At 42.3% G+C, this 22,115-nt stretch overlaps 1 protein-coding gene across 1 annotated transcript in view; it reads right to left on the bottom strand.

Annotated features, from left to right (window-relative positions):
* Positions 1 to 544: 544 nt before the first annotated feature.
* Positions 545 to 22,115, bottom strand: part of PPARGC1B (PPARG coactivator 1 beta) — a 140,524-nt gene continuing 118,953 nt past the window's right edge. Inside the window, exons 8-12 of the mRNA XM_086931606.1 lie at positions 21,012 to 21,771; positions 10,735 to 10,804; positions 8,823 to 8,944; positions 7,645 to 7,796; positions 545 to 6,980 (exon numbers count right to left, since the gene is read on the bottom strand). Coding sequence (XP_086787732.1) covers positions 6,874 to 6,980; positions 7,645 to 7,796; positions 8,823 to 8,944; positions 10,735 to 10,804; positions 21,012 to 21,771 — 1,211 coding nt within the window. The 3' untranslated portion in view covers positions 545 to 6,873. The remainder of the gene's footprint in view (positions 6,981 to 7,644; positions 7,797 to 8,822; positions 8,945 to 10,734; positions 10,805 to 21,011; positions 21,772 to 22,115) is intronic.

Here is a 22,115-nt window from a genome sequence, read left to right as displayed (position 1 = left end):
AGAAACTACTATGGCAATGTGTGCATTTTGAATACAAAAATATTTTTCCTTTTGCCATTATTTTTAAAATTTAGATTAAAGAGGTCCCAGTTACTTCCCAAACAATAACGGCTAGCAAAAAACATGAAAAAAACAAAAGAAGCGCTGACAAAATGAAAAGGCTGGAAGACCAAGCTAACCTATTGGCTTTGTCAACGTTTGCTGTATGTATATTGAAATTACAATTGAAAATCTGTAAAAGAACATCTCAAACAGTGTACTCTCAATGCTAAACACTTACTAAAACTGAGGTCCTGGACGGGTGCAAGGTTTTCTGAGCTGGTGTGGTTTTCTTTTAATAGGTCAGAATGCAATTATATTTAACATAGTAGCAATAATAGACGGAGAGTAGCTGTAACTGAAATAACCAAATTTGTGAATTAAAAAAAAAGTGATTTTGTTAATTGTTTTTCTAATGTACAGATGATTACATTTAATATAGAATCTGGTGTGACATGAAGTTCCTCAAATGGGCAAAAAGAATCTTTCATTTACTGTAAACATGTTCGCATAGATGTAATAGTTTTATTTGTCTGCAAGATCACAGTAACTATTTACAGAACATGAGTAGAGAGATTCTACATACAGTCTTTGAGATGTAAACAAGAACCTCCTGAGGCGCAGGAGAAGAAAGATATTGTGGGGGCAAGGAGAAACAATCCATGACAATAAAATACAGAATTTAAAATACAAACTTTATAACTTTCTGGACAAAACATCATTTTGGTTAAATTACCTACAAAGCTACAAAAATCAATCATGTAGAAATAAAAAAAGAAAAAAAAACATAATTTCCTTTATAACGTAGTTTGTGAAATCACACATAGGATGTAAAAATTTAACAAATGGATAAAGGCATAGGAATTGGTGCCGGCGTTGGTTAAAAGTACTTTACATAAATAAGGGAACAAAATGTAAAAGTGAAATATTATGTCTGTAAAAAAACCTCTACCAATTAAAAAAATAATGTTTTCAATTAATCACTAAAATCAACTATAAGCAGTGTTTCTTAAAAAAAACAAGTAGAAATTAGCCTACTTATAAATAAAATGGAGGAAGTACTCCTCCCATCCTTGTGAAATTTCCACACCTTTTTTCCCCCAGAAGTACATCGGCTCACACACAGACACACACACTATGTGCAGACAACCCTCCCACACCACTATTTTCAGATATTTTCTGATATCGTAATGCCCCATAAAGCCCCCTTAGAATATGAAAATACGACCTGTTATAGCCGTTATCTACATCCAAAACAAAAACAAGGCAATATGTTCAACTCTTGCTCTGGAGATAGTTTGGAGAAACCCATGTGGGTGCAGTGGGTCTGAAATTTGCTGGACATCAAAAAAGGGAGGTGGCCAGTGCATTTCCCAAGATGCAACTGAGCAGAGAAGTGTATGTGCTGCTAAGCTACAGTAAGCATCTTGGAGATGGGGGGCGCACAGGAAATAATCCGAAGAGACTTCAAATTCCTATATTGTGAAGTACATAGAGCTATAGATGGGGAAGTCAGGTAAAACTTTAGATTTTACATTATTTTAAGATCGGGCAATGCTCTCACAATAAATACCGTCCCCAGAATGTACCGCAGGCTTTTGCAGTCTGTTAGCTATTTTGCACTTAACATCTGTGGCCCAAATAAATCGATGCATTAACCACCACACTGTAAAAACACATCCTTCTGGTAAACAAACTCCGCCAACAACCTTTGCTACTCTATCTGGCTCCATTTTCCAGAGCAGCTCCTCTGTTGGAATGTATATGAGTGGCATCTCTTCTTTCTCATCTTAGATTGCAATTTCCAAGTCATCCCGTCCTATTAACATTTTATTAGATACTTCCTTCAAAATGGAGGCGGAGTGGTGTGATGTCCAGAGGATAATATGAAAATCTCAACTGGGTAGTATCTGGAATTACAAAAACTAAATTGGGTCTGTGCTTAGTTACAGCATAAGAACAAAACTCCATATGATCGGAGGAGAACAAGCACTACAATAGAATTGCAAAAACTATGTATAGACAGAGGGAAGGACATCTCTGCACCATAAGAATGGACTGCTATTGTTCGCGAGAGGGACTGAGCTGTAGCAGCTTCCACGGAAGGTAAAAAGTATGTGCAGGAGCGCCTCCTGCCCAACAATCTAAAGGGCAAAGGCTCCCATGCTCTAGTCTCATCTCCGTCGACCACGGGGGCATTTCATTTTACTTTAACTTTTAATACAGAACATTCAGGACATTAAAACCATTTGGGGTTTTCTCCTCTGCAAGGAACCCCACTGGCATGGAGGAAGGTGTTGATTCAATGGATCACTATATAACACCCTTAGGACACAAACATTGTGTTGATCCAAAAATAGGTTTTCCTTCACCCACAACCCCCACTCTCACTCGAACCCACACCCCTATACGTAATGGCTTCTTTAGTTTTTGTTACCTCTATGTGTCTTACGAGAACGTCTTAAGTGCTTGTAACTGATTTTACTATCCCACTATCACACTGTGGATTCTTTACAAACCCCAACATTTTATCATTTGTATGTTCTGCTCATGGTAGGCTTGGATTTCCAAATTTAAAAGGCCTTTGCATCCAACTCATGAGAATAACCAGTTACTAAAAACAAGCATTCGCCGTGCATTCACTTTTCCCAGGCCGAAGGTGTCCTGCTCTGCGATCAAAGGTCCAGACCGGGCCCCTGCCTGGTGGTTGGCTGGAAGCAGAGGGGCTGGTTACCCCACTGCTCTAGATAGCTGTGCGTTTCAAAAGCGTGTTCTCACGTGTGCATAAGTACCAGTGAATGTTCTTTCAAAATGATAATCTAAAGGCCTCAGGAAATGCATTAAAAAAAAACAAAGTAAGCTCGTATTGCATCCTATCCCAGTAGTCCTGGCTTGAATTATGGCGTGGTGCAGCTCATGTTGGATACATTTGTAGGATATTGCCCATTGTTGCAGCAAGTGGCATTCAGTTTAGGTTCCATGGAACAGAAAGAAGAGTGAGCCGAAACATGTTGCTGTCAATGGTTGTTGCTCACCACAAGTTGATGGAGGGAAGCAGTTTAGTACAACAGCAGCGTGCCCACCATAAAAATGTCTCCTTTTTGTCTAGAACCACAGCAAATTAGCCAATGGATTTTACAGGGAGATGCAATAAAGCATTTTGTTGCTGCCTCAAGCATATTTTTTTCAGAGACATAAGCACGGCACAGAATAGTAAATTTCCACCCTAAGGGTGTCATTGTTTATACATTCTACAGTAAAGCTCTATTGCAATCACATGTAAACATCATTGTTTAGAAGAAACAAAGGCAGAGCTACAATGAGGCCCTGGCCAAAGACAGACGCTCAATCCTTTTAAAGAACTAAGGGTGGGTCAGAAACACTACTTCTTTGGGAAAACTACATATACCTCCAATTTATTCTAAGGCTTTTGAGGCTATTATTGCCTGTCTATACAGTATGGCTAAATCCCACAGGCCCGCCATTGTCAAAGATCTGCAACATGTAAAGGTCTATGGAATGGGAAAAAGTTTGTCCATGACGAAGCATGTCTGGAATCCTTTTATCCTCCCTCCTATTTGGACGTCAGGATCTTTATGCATTATCCTGATATTCCAAATCATTTCCATTGGCCAAGTCAATGGAGAATATGGCTTTTATGATACCATGGTGGCCAAATGCATCATGGAATTCTATTCTGCATGGCTTCTAGTTCTTGGACATGTTGCACATAAAAACAAGAAACGAGGCACAACAGGCCTTGGAAAAATTCTTGGCTTATTGCTAAAAAAAATATTTTCCTCAGGGTTGAAGGGGAGGAGGCAAAGAAGGCAAATATATTCTCTAAACCCCAAAAGACAGTAAGAGGCAGGCATAATACAGTGTTGGAAATGAGAGCTACTTTAATAGCAGTCGCCAATTTTAAGGTTCCCTATGCATCCGTATGCTGGAGCTCAGCAGTAACATTAGATTGAACATAACCAGGGCCAATGGAATTATGGGATTCTGCAGCCGCTGAGTTTTCTATATAATTTTAGATTTGCCGCTCCTACCACATAATTAAATCTGTTGCATAATCTGCAGATTTTAACAAAAAAATTATTATATCTCAAACAGATTAAAAGTTACTAAAAATGTGATAACAGGTACCCGTGCAGTGGAAGGCCCTTCGAAAAAGTTGACTAGTCATCTTCCAGTTGCTGATTGCGGAGTTCTATTATTAAGCAGGTAGTAATGAGGTGAAATCTTTTCCCAGACACTTTTAGCACGAGGAAAAGTGACAAAATAATAAAATACTAAAATATGTGCTCAATTATGCTGCATAATTTAGCTCTTCTGGCCACATAATTTAGTTACCCTTGTTGCATAATTTGTCCCTCACCTGCTGCATAATTACAGTGGTCCTTGATATAACTCAACCAAGGGAAAAATAATATGGAGTTGAGGATTGATGTGTTTCACACTGTTGAACAAATAGACGATTAGCATATTGGGACAGGCCATGGGAACTTGTTATTTAAAAATCGCCAGTCAATCGCCTGTCTAGGTAAACCTTATTTAAGCCCCTATAGTCCCGCTCAATGCGCATGCACATTGAGAGGCGAGACCTAAAAACTCCATGTCAATACCCAATTGGCGCTATTTATTTTAACCTGCTTAATGGACACTAGTTTAATTGCCAGATATTCGCAGCTTCAGTTTGGACAGAATATTTTTCTTCGGACCATCCTTGTCAACAAAAGACGTGTGCTGTACAACAACCATCCGCTAAGGAGAAGAGAACACCATCTCACAAGTACAGCCGCCTTCGAGCACCTTTATTTGCCTTCTTGTGAATGGTTTCAGGCTTTCAGCCACAGCAGAGACCCTATAGCGACACTATTAAGGCACATTACACTAAGCAAATCAAACATCTTCTGTGGCATTTATTGCAAGACTTAATTTCCACTAAGTGGGATTACATGTGCGGGGCCAAAGCAACCACACCAACTTCCCTGCTTTCAAAAAGACAGGTGGAAAGGCATATGCGGAAAGATCTGACATTCTACTAATAATGTGCACTAGCAATGGGAGCAGCAAATTTGGAAATATTCCATGTGGCGGCAAGCTTGTTCACCTTTGTCAGTCCCTCATTTTCCCCCTCACTTAATAACCCACTCCCCCCATCTGGGAATTTGGAAGGTACTCCGTTTGCACACAGAAGACAAGCAGTGCTTATTTTGTAAATAAAGAAGTGCTGGGGCCCATGGTTTTGTGCAAGAAGCCACTGTAGGGTGCACTACCGACTGGAGCCAACATCGCTGCCACATGCCAGTATAAACACTGCCTACTAAACATAACACTCCTAAAACTGTAACTGTTTGGAAGATTCCAGGTCACCCAAAGCCGCAATAATGGCTTGGAAGCTGTAGATTTTTTTTTTAAATGGTTACAATTATTGTTAATCTGATGTGCTTCATACAAAAAATAGACAGACAGCGCCAACCATGTGGTGGGCTGTCATTAATAAATGCCGGTGTTGATAATAAGTGCCGGTGCTAAGCACGGGAAAACACCAGCAAAAATTCAGCACTGAAGATAAGCTACACATTTGTAATCCTGTACATTCATGCCTGTCACCTAGGACTCTGCTAACTATCCAGTACCTGTTCTGTCCATTGAATATTGCAAACAATATTTATAGGGCACATAAGGGTTGGAGTGCACACCCCTCTCAAGCAAAATTCTGGCCTTCAACAAAGCTTTGGCAAGAACCCACCGGCAGCGAGTCTAGAGGTGTCTCTTGGTATGTTTTACTGGATCTCTCAGTGTCCCACAGATAAGAATAACCCAGAGTATTGATCACCCCTGAAAGTATCTTTAATCTGCAAGATCCAGGGTTATCAATTTGCTAATTATACTTTGATAGAGATTATTGTTTTAGGCAGATTCCGAATAAGTCACTTTCCAGAAGGAAAATCAGCGGTGGTTGAATCCCTGCCAAGGCAAACCAGTCAGTTATCTGTCTGAGGTCACTACACTAACTTCTACCAAGCAGGGTGACAATAACATACATTTTTGAAGCAACAAAATACAACTTCAGCAGGTTGCGCACACACCGTTTACATTGAGAACTTGGTTGTGTGCCAGAAAAACACCTTATCATTGGATAGTTAATGAATGCACCGATTCTTGGGGGCAGCTCACATCATTAGGAATACTACAATCTATCATGTCTCTGGTCAAGACTTTGGGGAGTTGGTGCCAGGGTAGACCCTAGTCAAAGTGGCTTTTGCACTCTTGTGGTATTGCTGATTGAACGTCATTTATTCTTTGGCAAACACCTCATTACAATGCATAGTTTTAAACCAAGGAAACACACATAGAACCAGGAACATACAGTACAGGGCTTACAATAAATACATCTTTAGGATAGATCTTCTCTTTTTTATATTAAAAAGTAGTTTAGAGGTCCAACTCTATACACAATTGACATCTTTGTTGTCACACACAACAGATGGCAATGGCAAGTGGAAAATACACTTGGAACTCCACGACGGGGACAGGTCAAGGGCGAAGGAGGACCGCAGGAGGGGTCAATGTCTACAAGCACACCAAGGATAACCAGTCTGAAGCGACAATGCTATAGTGTGGCAGTGGGACATCAAACACCGGTGAGACTCACAAACAGAAGCAGCTTTGCTCAATGTAAACATCAATTTAAAGGGATACAAGTCTTTGTTCCTTTCTCTTTCTGGTCTTCCTACCCCCAATAGACTCAGTTTTTTTTTAGAACGTAAACATTTCCGAAGTGCCTTGACTGAGGTATTGAGGTGCTTCTGGAGGGTAAGGCCATTACCGCTGTAGGCTGCGCTGGGCCTCCTTCAACAGGCTGTCGAAATCCATGGTCTCATACTTGCTCTTCATGGATGCCGACGGGGACATGTCCTCCATGTTTGAATCTGAGGGCGGGAAATTGAAACGGGTGCGTGAGAGACAGCAAGTGCCATGGGCAGTCATAGACTCACCAAACATATGGAGGATGTAGGTTGTGTGAGATTTACCCACCAGGAAGCATCTGGGCCTATTAAATGCAACAGATTCACATACTTCATTCTTCCCAGAAATCACCCTAGACCCTTTTTGCTCTCCATTCTAGTCAGTTATGCTTTAACACATTTAATATGATTTATAAGTGATTAAAAACAAAAAAAGAAGTTGTTGGCTGTAAGATGCGCACAATACATCATTTGTTCCTTGCCCTTAGGTAATGGAGTGGTGTTCTGCTGCTGGTAAATCAGCCAGAAGCCAACAGCTCCAGGTTCTATCAAGTTCATGGAAATTTAGGAGGAAGTTGCACGGTATGCTAGACTTTCAGTGAAAAAAGATCTATCTAGAAATTGACCTCCAAGACCAAGCATGAACTATGACATTCATGTTTATCGTTTGATGTAACTGATAAGAAAGAGACCCCAAAAACGTCTGGAATGAGGCTCATCATAGTCATCTTTACCAAATTGCTAAGACTGTCTCACTTATATCTGCCGCCTTAACTGCCCTATTATATTTAGGAAGAGTTTGATCTCCCAACAGGTGCATTCGATTCCGTGTGGTCAGCGGCCTTACCCAGGTCAGTGTATCTGGTCCAGAAAGGCCGCAGGCCCCCGTAGCTCAGCTGGAAGGCCGGCTCCTGCCTCCTCCGCAGGGAGGCGCCATTCTTCAAGGACAGAGCAGCATTCTCCGAGCATCTGAAGGTGACGAAGCCATACTTGCCCCCTCTTGTGCATTGAGAAAAGAAACACATCATTACCTTCTGGTTATGGTTTACAATTTTCACATTTCAACACGACCTCATCATTTCACGACCTTGTGCAAACATTATAATGAGGTATTACCAATTCAATGCAAAGCATCTATACAAAAAACACCAACCTGATCTCTGCAAACATAGCCCTACACACGCAAATCTCAACTATATGCAGAGACGATATGGGTAGAGGATGATCACCCATTGCTTCAATTTACTGAAAAACCTCCACACATCACTGCTGACAGTATCTTTAAAGCCCTGATGCCAGCAGTATAGGTCTGTCAGGGATTCAGGACAGACCCAGCAGCCAGATTCTATCCAGCTCATAAGCTTTTCCTTAACATTGTGTAATCGTGGGCTTGAAAGCCTTTTGACTGCTTTACTCATTTCCCCAAATGTAGCCAGATTTTGGAACTACAAACATTTTAACTACCACCACTCCACTACGTTGTTACTGCAACTCTTTGCTGCAACAGTTAACTCTAAGTTACCTTCTGAAACAAACTAATGCATGCACTCAGAAACCTCTAAAGCCCAAAATGTATAAAATAGTGGGGGGAACTCCACAAACTGTTAAAAGGCACAGTGAAATGTAAGTGCTTCCAAACTGCCACAGTTACACCCCTCTAATGAACTTCCAATAAGTGACATGTTCACTAAGAGTTGCACGGAAGCAAAAATGTGAGGGAATGTATTACCACACAAATATAAACACTGACCACAATGTGCTTCGATATGAGATTCTGGGATAACAACCCAAGGACTGATTTCGACTGATGACGAAGCAAATTAACCTTAGAACCACTAAGAGCAAAGGTCCATTAAAGCTGTGAACAATTGAAGGTTAGGAATTCTGGACTGCATATACATTAAGCATTTTGCATACGTTTAAAGTGCACATAATCAGTGTTTACAAGTGTACAGGTTTATTTTTCAAATAAAGGCACATGGATTTTCCCCCCAAAAATATGTACAGAATTGTAGATCATCTTACGTGTTGTTTCTTGTGAGCACCCTGCACTCTGTGATCTCCCCAAAGACTTCAAAACGCTTCTTTAGCTCACCAGAGCTCATGCTGCTGGAAAGATTCCGGATATAGACCATACGACCCTCGTCCTGCACAGAAAGAAAGAGAGAGAGTCGTTAAAACGACCCCCACCAAGACCCTCATGGAGGACACACCGGATTAGGTTATTCTACACCTTAGTCACGTTTTATTCTTTTATTAACCCTTCGTTCTCCAAGCCACATGGATTCCTCCCATGCTCAATCTGCTCTTCCTGTGTCTTGTGAATGGAGTCCTGGTGTGGTTGTAGAGCCCCTTCAAACTTAAGCTTATGGTGGGGTAGCCAGCTTTCGAGAAAATGCCCTTGGGACTTTTAGAACGTCGCAATGAAGATTACAATAAAGTGATAGGGGGGATGGGATGCTTGAATTAAGCTCAGCCACTAGTAATTACTCGGCCCACATTCCGCTCCATCATTTTCTTGCCCATAATGCCACCTCGGAATAGACCCATCTATATGCAAATCACTGCAACTATACATTAAAGCAGGCACGCATTCCATCCATTGCTTTTTGTATACTTTAGAGCAAGGTTGCAAGTGGGATCAGTAGGTCCAGATATGGGTCCTGTGCACACTGTGCCACTACAACTAAGCTATGCTTGACTGATGAGCCCTAATAAGGATGAAACCGATCAATGGCTGCTGGTGTTCTAGTTGAAGGAGCACATGGCCTGGCAGTTAGGGCAGGACTGATCTGGTTCGAGCAGGGTCAAGACTGATAAGCATGTGGCAGGGTCCAAATTGAGGCAACTTGGTATGCTAGAAAAGTCGCAGTCGCTGACATTATTTCAAGCATTACATCCATCACGTTTTGCATATTTAATTGGTACATCTAGAACTAAGTATAAAATGAGATGTGAATATCTTTAGGGACATGATAAATATATTGATAAACTTTTAAAAAGTAGGGACTAGCCCTCAAAAATGACGACAGTTTGCAATAAGTGCCTATGGACATAAACAATCAGGAGTCAGTTCTAACCATAGCATTGCCTTAAACAGAACCTTCATTTTGACACACAACAGAGTGGGTGTTGCGGTCAGCGGGTACCCTCTATTCCGTTGTTTCCTATCAAGTGCTGCATTGCAGGCTTAGCTTCACCTAAGCATATAGAGATTTCCAAACTCCTGATAGCTCCCCAAGGTTTTCAAATTAAAGAAAAACTTCACGTAGATGCACAATATTTAATCCCACAAATGTGCAGAAAATCAGAATCATTGGTCTTTTTTCTAAAAAAAAACCGAATCTACTTACTTTTTTGTCTCAATACTGAAATCTACTATATTACACTTACGAAAAACTGTGGATAGTTTTTAAAATATTCCAGTTTATCTAAACATTTCTTATGTAGAAAAAAATCCCACCATTCTAATTTTGTAGGACATTTTGGCAGAGCTCCATTTGTATTAGAGTAAATTCAACAAAGGAGAAAGGAAGCAAAAGATTAGGTTTTTAGGTAGTCACAATTTTACCAGAAGAAAAGAAAAATCTGCTGGCTGCTCCTGAGAATCCGGTAAATTCTCAGAAGATCTTGAATGGAGTCAGAACACAGTATATTAGTGCCTTGCTTGGTCTTGTCAGCAAGACCACTTAAGGGAGCAAGGCTACCAGTGCCCAGAACGCAGGAGGACATAGTATTTACTCTAGTGTCAATGCAGGCAAAATTACTCCGTACTTACTATCCATGCTGCCATTTTGCCAATTAGTTGCACTTTTCAGCTAAGGAATGGGGTCCCCATGACAGCTGCCCATCTGCAAGCACCTGGTGCATATATTTTTTGATTAAATCCTGCAGGTTTAGGACACAAATCTGGTAAACAATATAATATGGTACTTACAATTGCAAGTTGACGACTTCGCTGGACATGCCATTGGCTCTGCTTCTGGCCCTGCTCACTGGTTTCACACCTGGTAGATAAAGAAGGATGTGGTTTACTTATCTGACCAGCGAGTCAAGCAAACCAATGAACGTATAGCAAAAAATTCAGAAAGAGACGGTAGAGAAGTTCTACTCTAACAGATGATGTAAAAAGGCAAATGGTTATGTGGAATAACAAAATGAAAGTCACCTAATTCTGATCATGTAAAGTGGACTAAATGCAAATCAACATGTAAACAGAGCTCTACCATAGGGAATATGGGGACACTGGAAAGGGCCTGAGAGGTATGACCTTTGTGCGACAAACCATGGTGGTATGTATTCTTCTAAGAAAGCCCCCAAATCAAATATCGACCATAGACATGCAGTAGCTGAGGGCAGCAAGAACTGTAGCTTTTTCCGATTCATACATAAAATTCAATAGGTGTTTGGACAGAGCAATGTCAGGTACAGCATTCTGGTACAGCATGCAAAAGACAAGAAGCAAATTATGAGAGTGGCGCTCTGCTAGCCTTTGACAAAGAAGGCGCATTTAATATCTTAGTCCAGACACTCTATACCCTTGTGCTCGTGCACCTGTGGCTGTTGACTTATTTCTCTGAACACATATCGCAGACACACTTATAATTTTAGGAGTAGCTTGCCCATGTCCCATGCCAGTCTGGCACCTTAATCTGTTCCCCGTTCCTTTGTTGCAGAATGCCAAGTCTGGCTTTTTTCCAATCCATGTGACTTGCTCGTCAGTGACAACAAAGCCCTTCTTGGATGTATTATGCAGTAATTTAAGGTCACACCATGAGCTTATGGCATTCTCTCAGTCAATATTACATTTTGAGTTCACTTTATGTCACAATGTTTGGTTTACAGCGACAAATGCGTGTATTTGGTATTTGTATAGCAAGAACAGAGTCAAAAGTCAGCAGAGCGATGTACAGGATGAAAAGCAGCAATAAAGTCAGAGAGGTCCTGGAGAGAAAAGCAGGGTTCTGCAAGGAAAGGGGGAAGTTTCTTTATGGCTATGTAGTGTTCTTTAAAAAGATGTCATCTTTTACTTCTGAGTTTTTTGTGCTACAGTTTGTAATTTCTCACGGGAACTTCTCACCACTCTGTTGTGCACTTGCCCGGGTCACTGACTGTAGAAGTCAGGAGAGATCCCAGAGATACTGCCAATAATCAGTACTTATGCCTCTGCAGTGTTACCCTGGTATTTCATCATCTTCTGGCAATGTAAGATTCGTACACACTATTTGGATACATTTCCATCTGTAACTAGTGCTCCTAAATAACTAGATGGTAGCATGATACAAAACTTCAGTGATGGATACATGGTTATCTTGTCCTGACAACAGCAGACTAAATGCCTAGCAGTAAGGTGTCCAACGTCTACCTGAGAAGCAAGAATTTCAGGCCATCCACACATAGAACAAGTTACTCACCTTCTGTAACGCTCTTCCTGATGGATACTCTTAACTGCTGATTGCTCACTTTTGGAATTTATCCAAGGGGCCAGAAGGGATCCGAGTGCTGATACGCGTTGCCACTGGACTTTGTGGCTGAATCGCACTGCCTTCAGAAGTGATGGGATACAGCCATATTTAGGGACTACCCCTGAGCACTGACATTAGTTTTCTCCCACGCCTTTGGACATGGATCAACCCTGACAGACTGCAAACATGAAAGAGTGTCAAACTGAACCCTAAAATTCCACTTCAAGGAATGAGGAGGAAGTAAGACAGACAAAAGTGCGCTAGCGAGAGTATCCACCGGAGCGAGGTATCATCAAAGTTAAGTAACTTGTTCTTCAGGTGTATATTTCTAACCACAGACTCCTCAGCTTCTGGTTAAATATCAAAGTAGTACCGCCCTAAAGGTGCCCTATCTGCAGACTTGAGAGCTGAGACAGCACTGCCTTGTGAAGAGGTACATCAAAGCTCAAGCAGCATCTTGACAAATGCTCAAAACCAGGACACCCCTAGCCAAGGCCACTGTGGCAGCCTTGACGGGATGAACACAAAGGAAGCTTCTTCTTGACCAGGGTATAACCCATTCCATGCACATTTACCCCCAGCAAAACCGACAAACAGTTGTTTGTTCACCCGGTGCTTAAAGACCCTGGATTTCCATCTCGCCCAGGTGACCATTCCAGCCCAGAAATGATGCATGTGTCATCACAGAGACTTATGGGTGAGGGAGGGATAACAGCCTGCCATAGGTCAGGCTGGCATCCGCCAAGCAGCATTGAAGATCACAGGCTGCCTTTAAGGCTGAGCCCTGGGCAGGCATAGGTTTACTTGCAGCAGTCACATGTGCCAAAGGGCGCAGAAAGCCAAGAGAATGGAGGAGGCAATGATACCAAGAAGCCTCAGAACTGTCTGCACCGTAACAGATGATCCAGATGTTTCAGGTACAGTCCTAACATGAATGTCCCAAACTAGCTATTGTGATGGAAAGGCCTTTAAAGTCATTGTATCCAGGCTTGCCCCAGTGAATTAAATCTTCTACATTGGTTGCAGATTGGGCTCATTGACAGAGAACCGCAGGAATGCCAGATCTAGAATCAGTCTGAGTAGGCAGAGTTTTCCTGGCATCAAAGCAGGAATCCTGTGTCTTCCCTCAGGTACGCTCTCTACAGCTCCATTGGCCAACAGTGATTGAACTTTCAGTACGAGGATGGAGGCATGATGAACTCAAGTCTCAGCAAGAGTGGGAGGAGTATGAGGGGGAAGATAAAAGTAAGAGTGTGTAACCTTGCTGAACATGTTGTAGAAACCACAGGTATGTGGTAACTGCAAGCAATATGAGCAGGAGGACAAATTGTAACCTGCCCTACCAGCTGCAAACAAGCGAAGGAGCATGAATCATAGTGGTCAGCTTTAGTTGTGGCAGGGGGACGAAGAAGACGATGAATGCTGTCCCTACTAATGGCTATGAACTGTGCCACCACCAAGTCCTCTGGTACCTTGAAAGGACTGCTATGTGTGCTGCACATATTGCCTCCGGAAACTAGGACTGTGCAGTACTGTTGGAGGAATCCAGCAACAGTAGGCCCAAAGGAAAGGGCCGTGACATGGCTTCAAGCAGATCTACCTTATCTCCACAAAACCTGGAGCCTTCAAAAGGCATAATTATAAAGGATACCTACGAGCCCTCAGAAACCCCTTTGGGCGCATCCATGCATGACATCAGAACACTAGTGCTCATGGCATGGTTAACGCAATCTGCTGTGTCCAGATGAGTCCAGACGGGCGCACAAAATATACTTAGCCACATCCTGACCATTATGGATTGCCTGTGCGAAAGCATTCCTGAATTCTTATGGAATGGCTTGCATGATCTCCCTGGCCATACACAAGGAGACGTGTATTGCAGTATGGCAGACACTGCGTTCAAGGACCTCATTGCCAAGAAGATCCCTCTTCCCATACAAGTCAATGAGCTTCAACCTCTTGTGAGACAAGGCCATGGTATACGCATTAGGGTTGCCCTTGCTGGTGGAGCCTTGAACCTCTAAGCTTTCAGGAGTCTGATGCTGGTTCAGAAAAACTAGGTCCACCTGAGCACACCTATCACACCTCACAATGAGGCAACTCCAGATCGCAACCAACGTTTCCATGAGAGCATCATTAAAAGGCAGCAATGGCTTAATATGATGAACTGGTTATACTGTAGTCCAACAGCCATAATAAATTGCAACAGCTTCCCACCAGACAGGGTTGTCCCCTGCCTCCCCTTTCTAATAGCGCTATAACCATTAGCAATTGTCATTCACTGTTTGTAGGAGATGGTGGGTATTGACAGTCCAATGTGCATTCTAAAAATGATGCTGTATGCTTATGACATCCAGGTGATGTTGATTTCCCCGGAGATATCCACCCCAGCTCGGATGAATTTGGTTCAGATTTGTGTTTTCTGGATATATAAATAGCTGGGCTAACAAACAATTAAGATGGTGTTAACCCTCCCATTTTAATTATGGTTTTTGGTATGCTGCCACTTACTGTGTGTCATCTGTATGTTAAACAAATTGACAATCTGATCAAGAATTATATTTGGCAACATCGTCTGCCGAGCCTGGCAGTGGTTAAGTTACATATCCCAAAAACTGGAGGGGGCCTTCTACTGCCAAAAATAGAACTTTATCACACTTTCAAGCACCTATAATTAGTGTACCACTTCACCTCTGACTTGGAAATGCCAGACTGAGTAGAACTGGAAAACCATTTACAAGGCTGTGTCAAGGGCCTGCAGCTGATTCATGCCAGTCACCCTAAAACAGACAGCAAAGATAATCCTATACTGATAGGATTCAGGCAAATGTGGATGGCTGGACACAAACCTTACAGCAAAGAGTTTCTGAATCTGCAGGCATCTCTCTGGAACAGTTCTGACATTCGTATTGATAGGAAAATGCTGAACTGGGTGCTGTGAACACAGAAAGCCACCTTGTAGATTAAGCTTTAAAACGTTTCAAGATCTATACTGGAATCTATCCAATTCTTATATTATTTCCAATGTAAGAACTTTGTGAATGCAAACTGACGAAAATAGCGATAGCACAAGAAAACTCTTCTGACCACATGTACCTAGAACGTTGGGGCAACCTCCTGTATCTTCGAAACATTGACTGAAGAGGCGTATTGCAAAGTCATTGAGAAAGATATCCAAACCAAATGACAGCTACATGTTCAAGTCCCCTTTACTGATCCAGAGTGGTTTACTCTTCCGGCCAATCATGATTGCAGCCTTCGGAAAGCCAGACGGACACAGTTATTTTAAAGGTAATTCATGATTACCACTGGTCTCCAAACAAGCTACACACAGCAAAGCTGGCTCTGGATTTGAGATGCTGGAGGTCGGAGGAGATATGGTGCTTATTTTTTGGCATTGTCTGGTTTATCTGAATTTCTGTAATTCAGTCCGGCAACAAATTAAAGACACAAGTGTCTTAAATCTAAAACCCCCTCTAGACTTGCTTTACACCATGATGTACGTGGAATTCCTGGAATCTCAAAAGAGATGGCTGGACTTAGCGCTGGCAGTAACTACCTTGTGCATCTTGAGGTACTGAAAAACAACAATGCCTCCTATGCTGGGAGATCGACAGAGGCCTTGGCATCCAACACACGAACCCTTGATTTATAAATAAAGTAAATGATCAGCTGCAAACCTCTGAAGCAATCTGGGCACCGTATCTCACATAATGGCTTAGGGACGCCCAACATCCACATTGATACAGCTAGATGGGCAGGCCTGCTGTAACACTGTTCTTGGGAATGTTCCTTACGACAAAGGTATCTAGATTTGCCCATGGATGGACATACTAGAATTCATATCATCCCATTAGTTAATTAGGGTTCTGAATACTATTTGAGGAAACACTACATTGTTAATGTTTCTGAGAGTTTATCATTGCTGTCAGATCTTCTGTTTTTTGGGGTAAAATCAAACTCAAAACAGCAGCAAAAGCTCCGAAGATGCAAGCCCAGGCTGCAAACTCTCAGTGAACAGATCTGCCTTGGTTTCAATCATGGGCTACTGGAGGTCTAGCACCGCTGGGCTCTGCAGGCCTACCAGCGTGACCAGGACACTCCCCTTGGTAGAGGGCCGTCTGCGGAATACACTTCTGTATTAAGTGATGTGCATTTAGGTCACTAGCATTCTGCGAATCAACTTACAAGCAGTAATTAATATAATGGGGAGGCAGTAAGTTGTCTACTACCTCCTTATCATAATCATTTTGGAGGCTCTGGTCAACGTCTGAATCCGATCAAAACAAGATCTCAAGTCTTCGGTACTTCAGAGGTTAAGGCAATACCACTCTCTGGGATTCCTCCCAAAACAAAGGCTGTGCTTTTGTTATCTTGTATTGAGACACAGACTGAGATAACACAGAAGGTGGCAGTCTATCCAAAAGTGGTCTCTAATGCAAGACCTCTGGAGCACAGACTGGTGCCAGCGCAGTTGGGACAGACGTGCCCTATGGCACAGCTACTGAAGTACAGGGTCAAGACTGATTTCTATATGGCTGGGTCCAAACTGGGGTGGCGTACTGAGCAAAAGAACAATGGATGTAACCCAGATCTTTTGACTGGTAATCAATGTTCGATTGATTCAGCATTCCATCCATCATTTATTGTCGCAGTACTTTTCGCCCTAAGTGGGATGGGTATGACCAGACGTGGGTCCCTTGCTCGCTCTGCCACTGGATTCAAGCTAGCCTGGATGATATGGGGTGTTACCACGAAACTGAACCCAGGATGCTTGTTTCCGGTCCAGGGAGGACCCGGCTTGGCAGTCGGGCTGGACTGTTCCCTTGAGGAAGAGGGTCAAGACTGATTTGAATATGGCTTGGTCCAAACTGGGGGGGTTGTGAGCAAAAGAATGATGGATTTAACCCAGATCTTTTACTGGGGGTGAACGTTTAATGCATTCAGCATTCTGTCCATCATTTGTTGTTGCAGCCCTGAAGTATGGCGCTGGCTGGGGGCAGGTGGGCTCTAATAGGGTCAATCGGTGATAGGGCAGGCCCGGCTGGTAGAAGTCCAAATGTGAGATCCAGCAGATCCATGGGGCCCAAAGGCTTTCCAGATGGGCCCAGAATCACCCCAAACCACTGCAATATTGGCTCGTTAATGGCCCTTCACATGTCGATGATGGCCTTGGAAACTGAGTTTGATGTGACCACATATGGGGTAGGCTCGAAGATGGATGATTGAGGTGAAGTTGGGTCCTTCTAATGCAGACGAAGAGACCTCTTCCAAGAGTGTGAGTGACGGAAGAGAGACAACTTCTATTTAGATTTCTTGTGTTTATGACAAGAACTATCTTTCAACTTAGTCTTCGACTTACACAAGGATGGTGACTTTGACTCATACCAAGACTTAGCATGGGAAATGCCCCAAGACTTGGCACTCAAGTTATCCAGCTTCTTGTGCTTGGCAAAGTACAGCTTTGCCAAGTAATTTCTGGTGCATCAGGAACTATTTGTCACTGTACTTCAAATCATGCCGAGACCCTATACACTGAAGACAGACGTCGTGCCAGTTCATGATCAACATTTGTTTCCCGCAGTTGTGACACAGTTTGAAGCATTTAAACTACGAGGGAGACATTTCCCTAACACACTTTCAGACAAGCAGATTTCGTAGTGAATAAGACACAGAGTAAAGGTGGAAAGCGGAGCTCTAGAACTGCATTAAAGGTCGCAAAAAGAATAGGAATCAACATAAGCACGAAGAGATGCCGTCTATATACTCAATTCCTGAGGAGGTGCGATTCAGCGCTGGGTCTTAAGGCACCACCTGCCTGCACCCAGGAGTAACTGCTAAAACCTTTCTGGATACAGTCTGGAATTCAAAAGGTGAGGAACCAACATGTGACACATCTGCAGTTAAAAGCAGCCAAAAGAAATAAGTGGGCGTACTGTGTCTATAAACAGAGCTCATTTAGATGTACATTGGTTATTCTGTATGTTTGGTATGATTTAACCATCTGGAAGTACGGTTATAGCTATGTCTTACTGAAATGCTACAGCTCCTCGTCACTGATGGATGGGAGAAGGCACCTCACCAGGGGGGGGGCAACTACACAGCAGGCCTTGCATGGTCTAGCCTGATCACCTCCAATGACTGCAACCATCCCTGCACATGCAATAGAGGGCACCTCTGAAAGCCGGTGGAAGTTTAAGGTATGAGCACTCCCATTAATGAGAAAGTGAAAATTTCAACCCAGGCAAAGTTCTGATGACACTAACGTTTAAATATTCATTTTTAAGAACACTGTTATAAAAGTTTATTTGAAAGAGGAGCACTTCCTCAAGCACAAATGCTTTTAACTGACACAATTTGGACAATTCACTGGCAGTGCTTGTATGTGCATTTGAAAATACATACCTGTGTCTCTATACATATATGCTGAGGTATGTATAAAACACAAACCCATATGGGAAGCAACAAACAGCTGCACAACAATGATTTGGGGGAAGTTACAAACATTTTGTGTAAAAACCTCAAACAATCATGTACCAATGTTACAAGCGGAACACCACTTCAGACACCCGGGCCATGTATCTAAAGGCACATTTCCCTCTTTCAAAAGGAGCTCAAAGGTGACCATTATCTGGAGACCCCTGAGTAGGATAAATTACTTACCTGTAATCCAAGTTCTCTTCCAGGGGAATACTCATCAAGGTCATAAGCACCAAATAGTCCCAACCATGTGTGGGGACCACGGAGCATACAAAAAATACATATGTACATATACATGTATGATTAAGGAATAAATAACACGAAGTACCCTCATACATATAAAAATATATATATGCATATACACATACACATACACATGTATGCAGCCTAGAACACCAAGAGATAAAATGCCAAAATTGTATTGAATTTTGGCAAAGGTTAATTCTGATTTTCATATTAATCAGTCAATTACCCTTACTTTTTCCACGAACCAATCCACACCTCTAGAGGTGTTACATTCTCTTGATTTCAAAAAGGTTCTTAAATGTGATCTGGATAAAACCAAGGACATAAGGAAATCAGACCGTTTATTTATAAATTATGGTCCCATGAGCACTGGTTTCCCTTCCTCTAAACAAATCATCTCTAGCTGGATAGTCTCTTGAATCTTCTTTTCTTACCAGTTAGCTAACAAATAGCTCCTTCGTAAGCGGAAGTCTCATTCCACGAGAGGAAAGGCCTACACTATGGCCCTTCTCAGAAATATACCCATTGCAGACATCTGTAAAGCTGTAGCGATCATTACACACATTTGTTCGCCACTATTGCTTAGATTGTGACACTCAGGCGGATGCTCAGTTTGAGCAAGCCTCCTTCAGGATCTTGTTACGGTAAATTACCTTTATGGTGTGTTAACGGTTCTGGTGTTCGTCCGCAGGATTCTGGGGATAGGCTTGCTATTCCATTCAGTACTTATGACAATTGAGGAGTATCCCGTGGAAGAGAAGGATAAGTTACTTACCTGTAAACCTAGTTCTCTTCCAGGAGTAAACTCATCAAAGCCATAAGCAACCCACCCTCCACCTCCCTGGACGAATACCATTTACAGTAGGACTCTTATTTCTTACTATCACTCCACATCGTGATACGCTGTAAAAAAGACTTGACCTAACTGTCACCTTTGGGTCATGATGGGAGCATGGAGGTCTTGGAGGTCTTAAAGGTAGGCTGTCAGTTATATTTAGTTCTTTATGCAGGCTATGGTCTAACATACCTTCTATTACTTTGCCTTTGCTTTGAATTTAGAGGCTATGTTTAAACAGTGAAAGTGTGTATTTTCTATGTAAAAGAAATGCTATTAGTTATATATATTTATTTTAAATGAAAAATAAAATGCAGTATATATCTATCTATCTATCTATCTATATATATATATATATATATATATATATATATATATATATATCGCTGCACATTCCTACTTTCATCCACGAGTTCGGAAAAAATGGCTGGCACCCTGGTATCCAAATTCAAGATTTATTTACACCAAACCCCCCTCACCCCAACAGACGCGTTTCGCCTTTGCAGGCTTCGTCAGTGTTACATTAGTGAAAAATACATGTCGCCATTTTAAGCCATTAGCCGATTGAACATTATCATAGAAATAGAAAAAGGCTACTAACATACAAAAAGATGGAAGCCATCTTGTAGTGTGCAAATTGCATTGTAATCCGTGGCTATCAATGGTGACTAAAGGTAAAGTGCATAGTGCTGATTAAAAACATGTAACGTAATTCAGTTATTTAACAGTTCTTGAACACAGTCAAATTCATAAGTGCAAACAATTCTGTTATTTATTGAATTCATATGAGATTTCTATTACCAGTGTCTCTTATAGACTTTTAACCAATAAAGTGCAGAATTGTTAGGAAAAATAGTTTCCTATTCAGCATGGTGTTAGTTATTTAGCCCTAAAAAAATAAAATATATATATATATATATATATGTATATATATATATATGTATATATATATATATGTATATATATGTGTGTGTGTGGATACTCCTTAATCATACAACATATATATGTATTTTTGTATGCTCCAAAAGTGGGCGAGGCCATTCAGTGCTTAGGACTATTGCTGAGTAAACCCTGGAAGAGAAGCCTCAATTATACACCTGCTCTTGCCTGCATTTTGTGAATCCCAGACCCTCTTATTACCACAGTTAGCCTCACTAAGATACTTTTGTTGTATTCCTCAAAACTTACCTTAAATTTCTGCCAATTCCTGGGGATCTGGACCTGCAGGTAGACCTGGAGCCGGACAGACTGCGGTAACGCGGATGGCTGCTGGTGCGGTTTGTAGGGCTCCTGTGTGGGCACTGCTTGGACTTGAAAGGGGGGCTGTGTACATCCTCTGCCTGTGAGCCGTCACTCTCACTGCCACTGTCCTCAAAGACTGTATCCTCACTAGGACTCAGGCTAGGCGTAATGTCCACGTCGTCCAGAGCCTGGTCAAGGAAGCCAAAGTGCTTGGTGAGGCTGGCACGAATCTCAAAGTCTCTGAGCTGATTTTCATCCTCTGTGGGAGACTCCTGCAGCTTTATGCCATCCGTGCTGCCCCCTGAAAGTCTATGCTGTGGTGGCACTGACGCTAATGACAGGTGCTTGTTTGCCAACTTGCTTGGGGGTTCCCACGACTTCAACACTTTTCTCTGTGTCCAGGCCTCCGACCGCACAACCTGACAGTAGTCGTGGTCACCAAAGGAGCGGGACAGAGGCCTCTTGGTGCTCTGTTGATCCTTCCAGCACGGCCGCCCTGCTGCACGACTCAGGTGTGCAAACAACTCTGTCCTCGCCGGCTGCCTCCTGCAGGACTTGCCAGAAATCGCCAAGGAGCTTTCGGCGCCATCGCCGGTAGGTGAGGGGAAGTTGGGGGCCTGGTCCTTCACAAGTTTGCACTCTATGTCAGGCTTGAACAAGTCGTCATCAGCAGACTTGTAGGGTGGTGTCGTTGGTGGTGTTAGACCTTTAGGGAAAAATAACGATATTAAGGTAAACAAAAGCAGAATCTGCCATGTACAAATAAAGGGGTCAATATAGCAGGGTGCAAAGAACAACTCATGGAAGACACAACCCAATTTTCTTTTAAAGAATATCAACTTTTATCTTCCTTAATTGTCCACTGGGGCTCCATAATGCTATACAAACTGTTCTAATGGAATGAAATTGTCTTCATGACAAAGAGGCCTATCTCGTGAGGCAGAGATCAGAAGATGGAAAAAAGAAACTCAATCAGTAACAGCGGAGGAACAGAGGCAGTTTCTTCTAATCATGGACTGCCAGTGGGTTGTGGGTGCTGCCGGGCTCCAT

This window comes from Lissotriton vulgaris, chromosome 7, assembly GCF_964263255.1.
Source record: "Lissotriton vulgaris chromosome 7, aLisVul1.2, whole genome shotgun sequence".
Lineage (NCBI taxonomy): Eukaryota > Metazoa > Chordata > Amphibia > Caudata > Salamandridae > Lissotriton > Lissotriton vulgaris.
The sequence above is the reverse complement of the archived record's forward strand: the minus strand, read 5'-3'. Positions and strand labels throughout refer to the sequence as shown.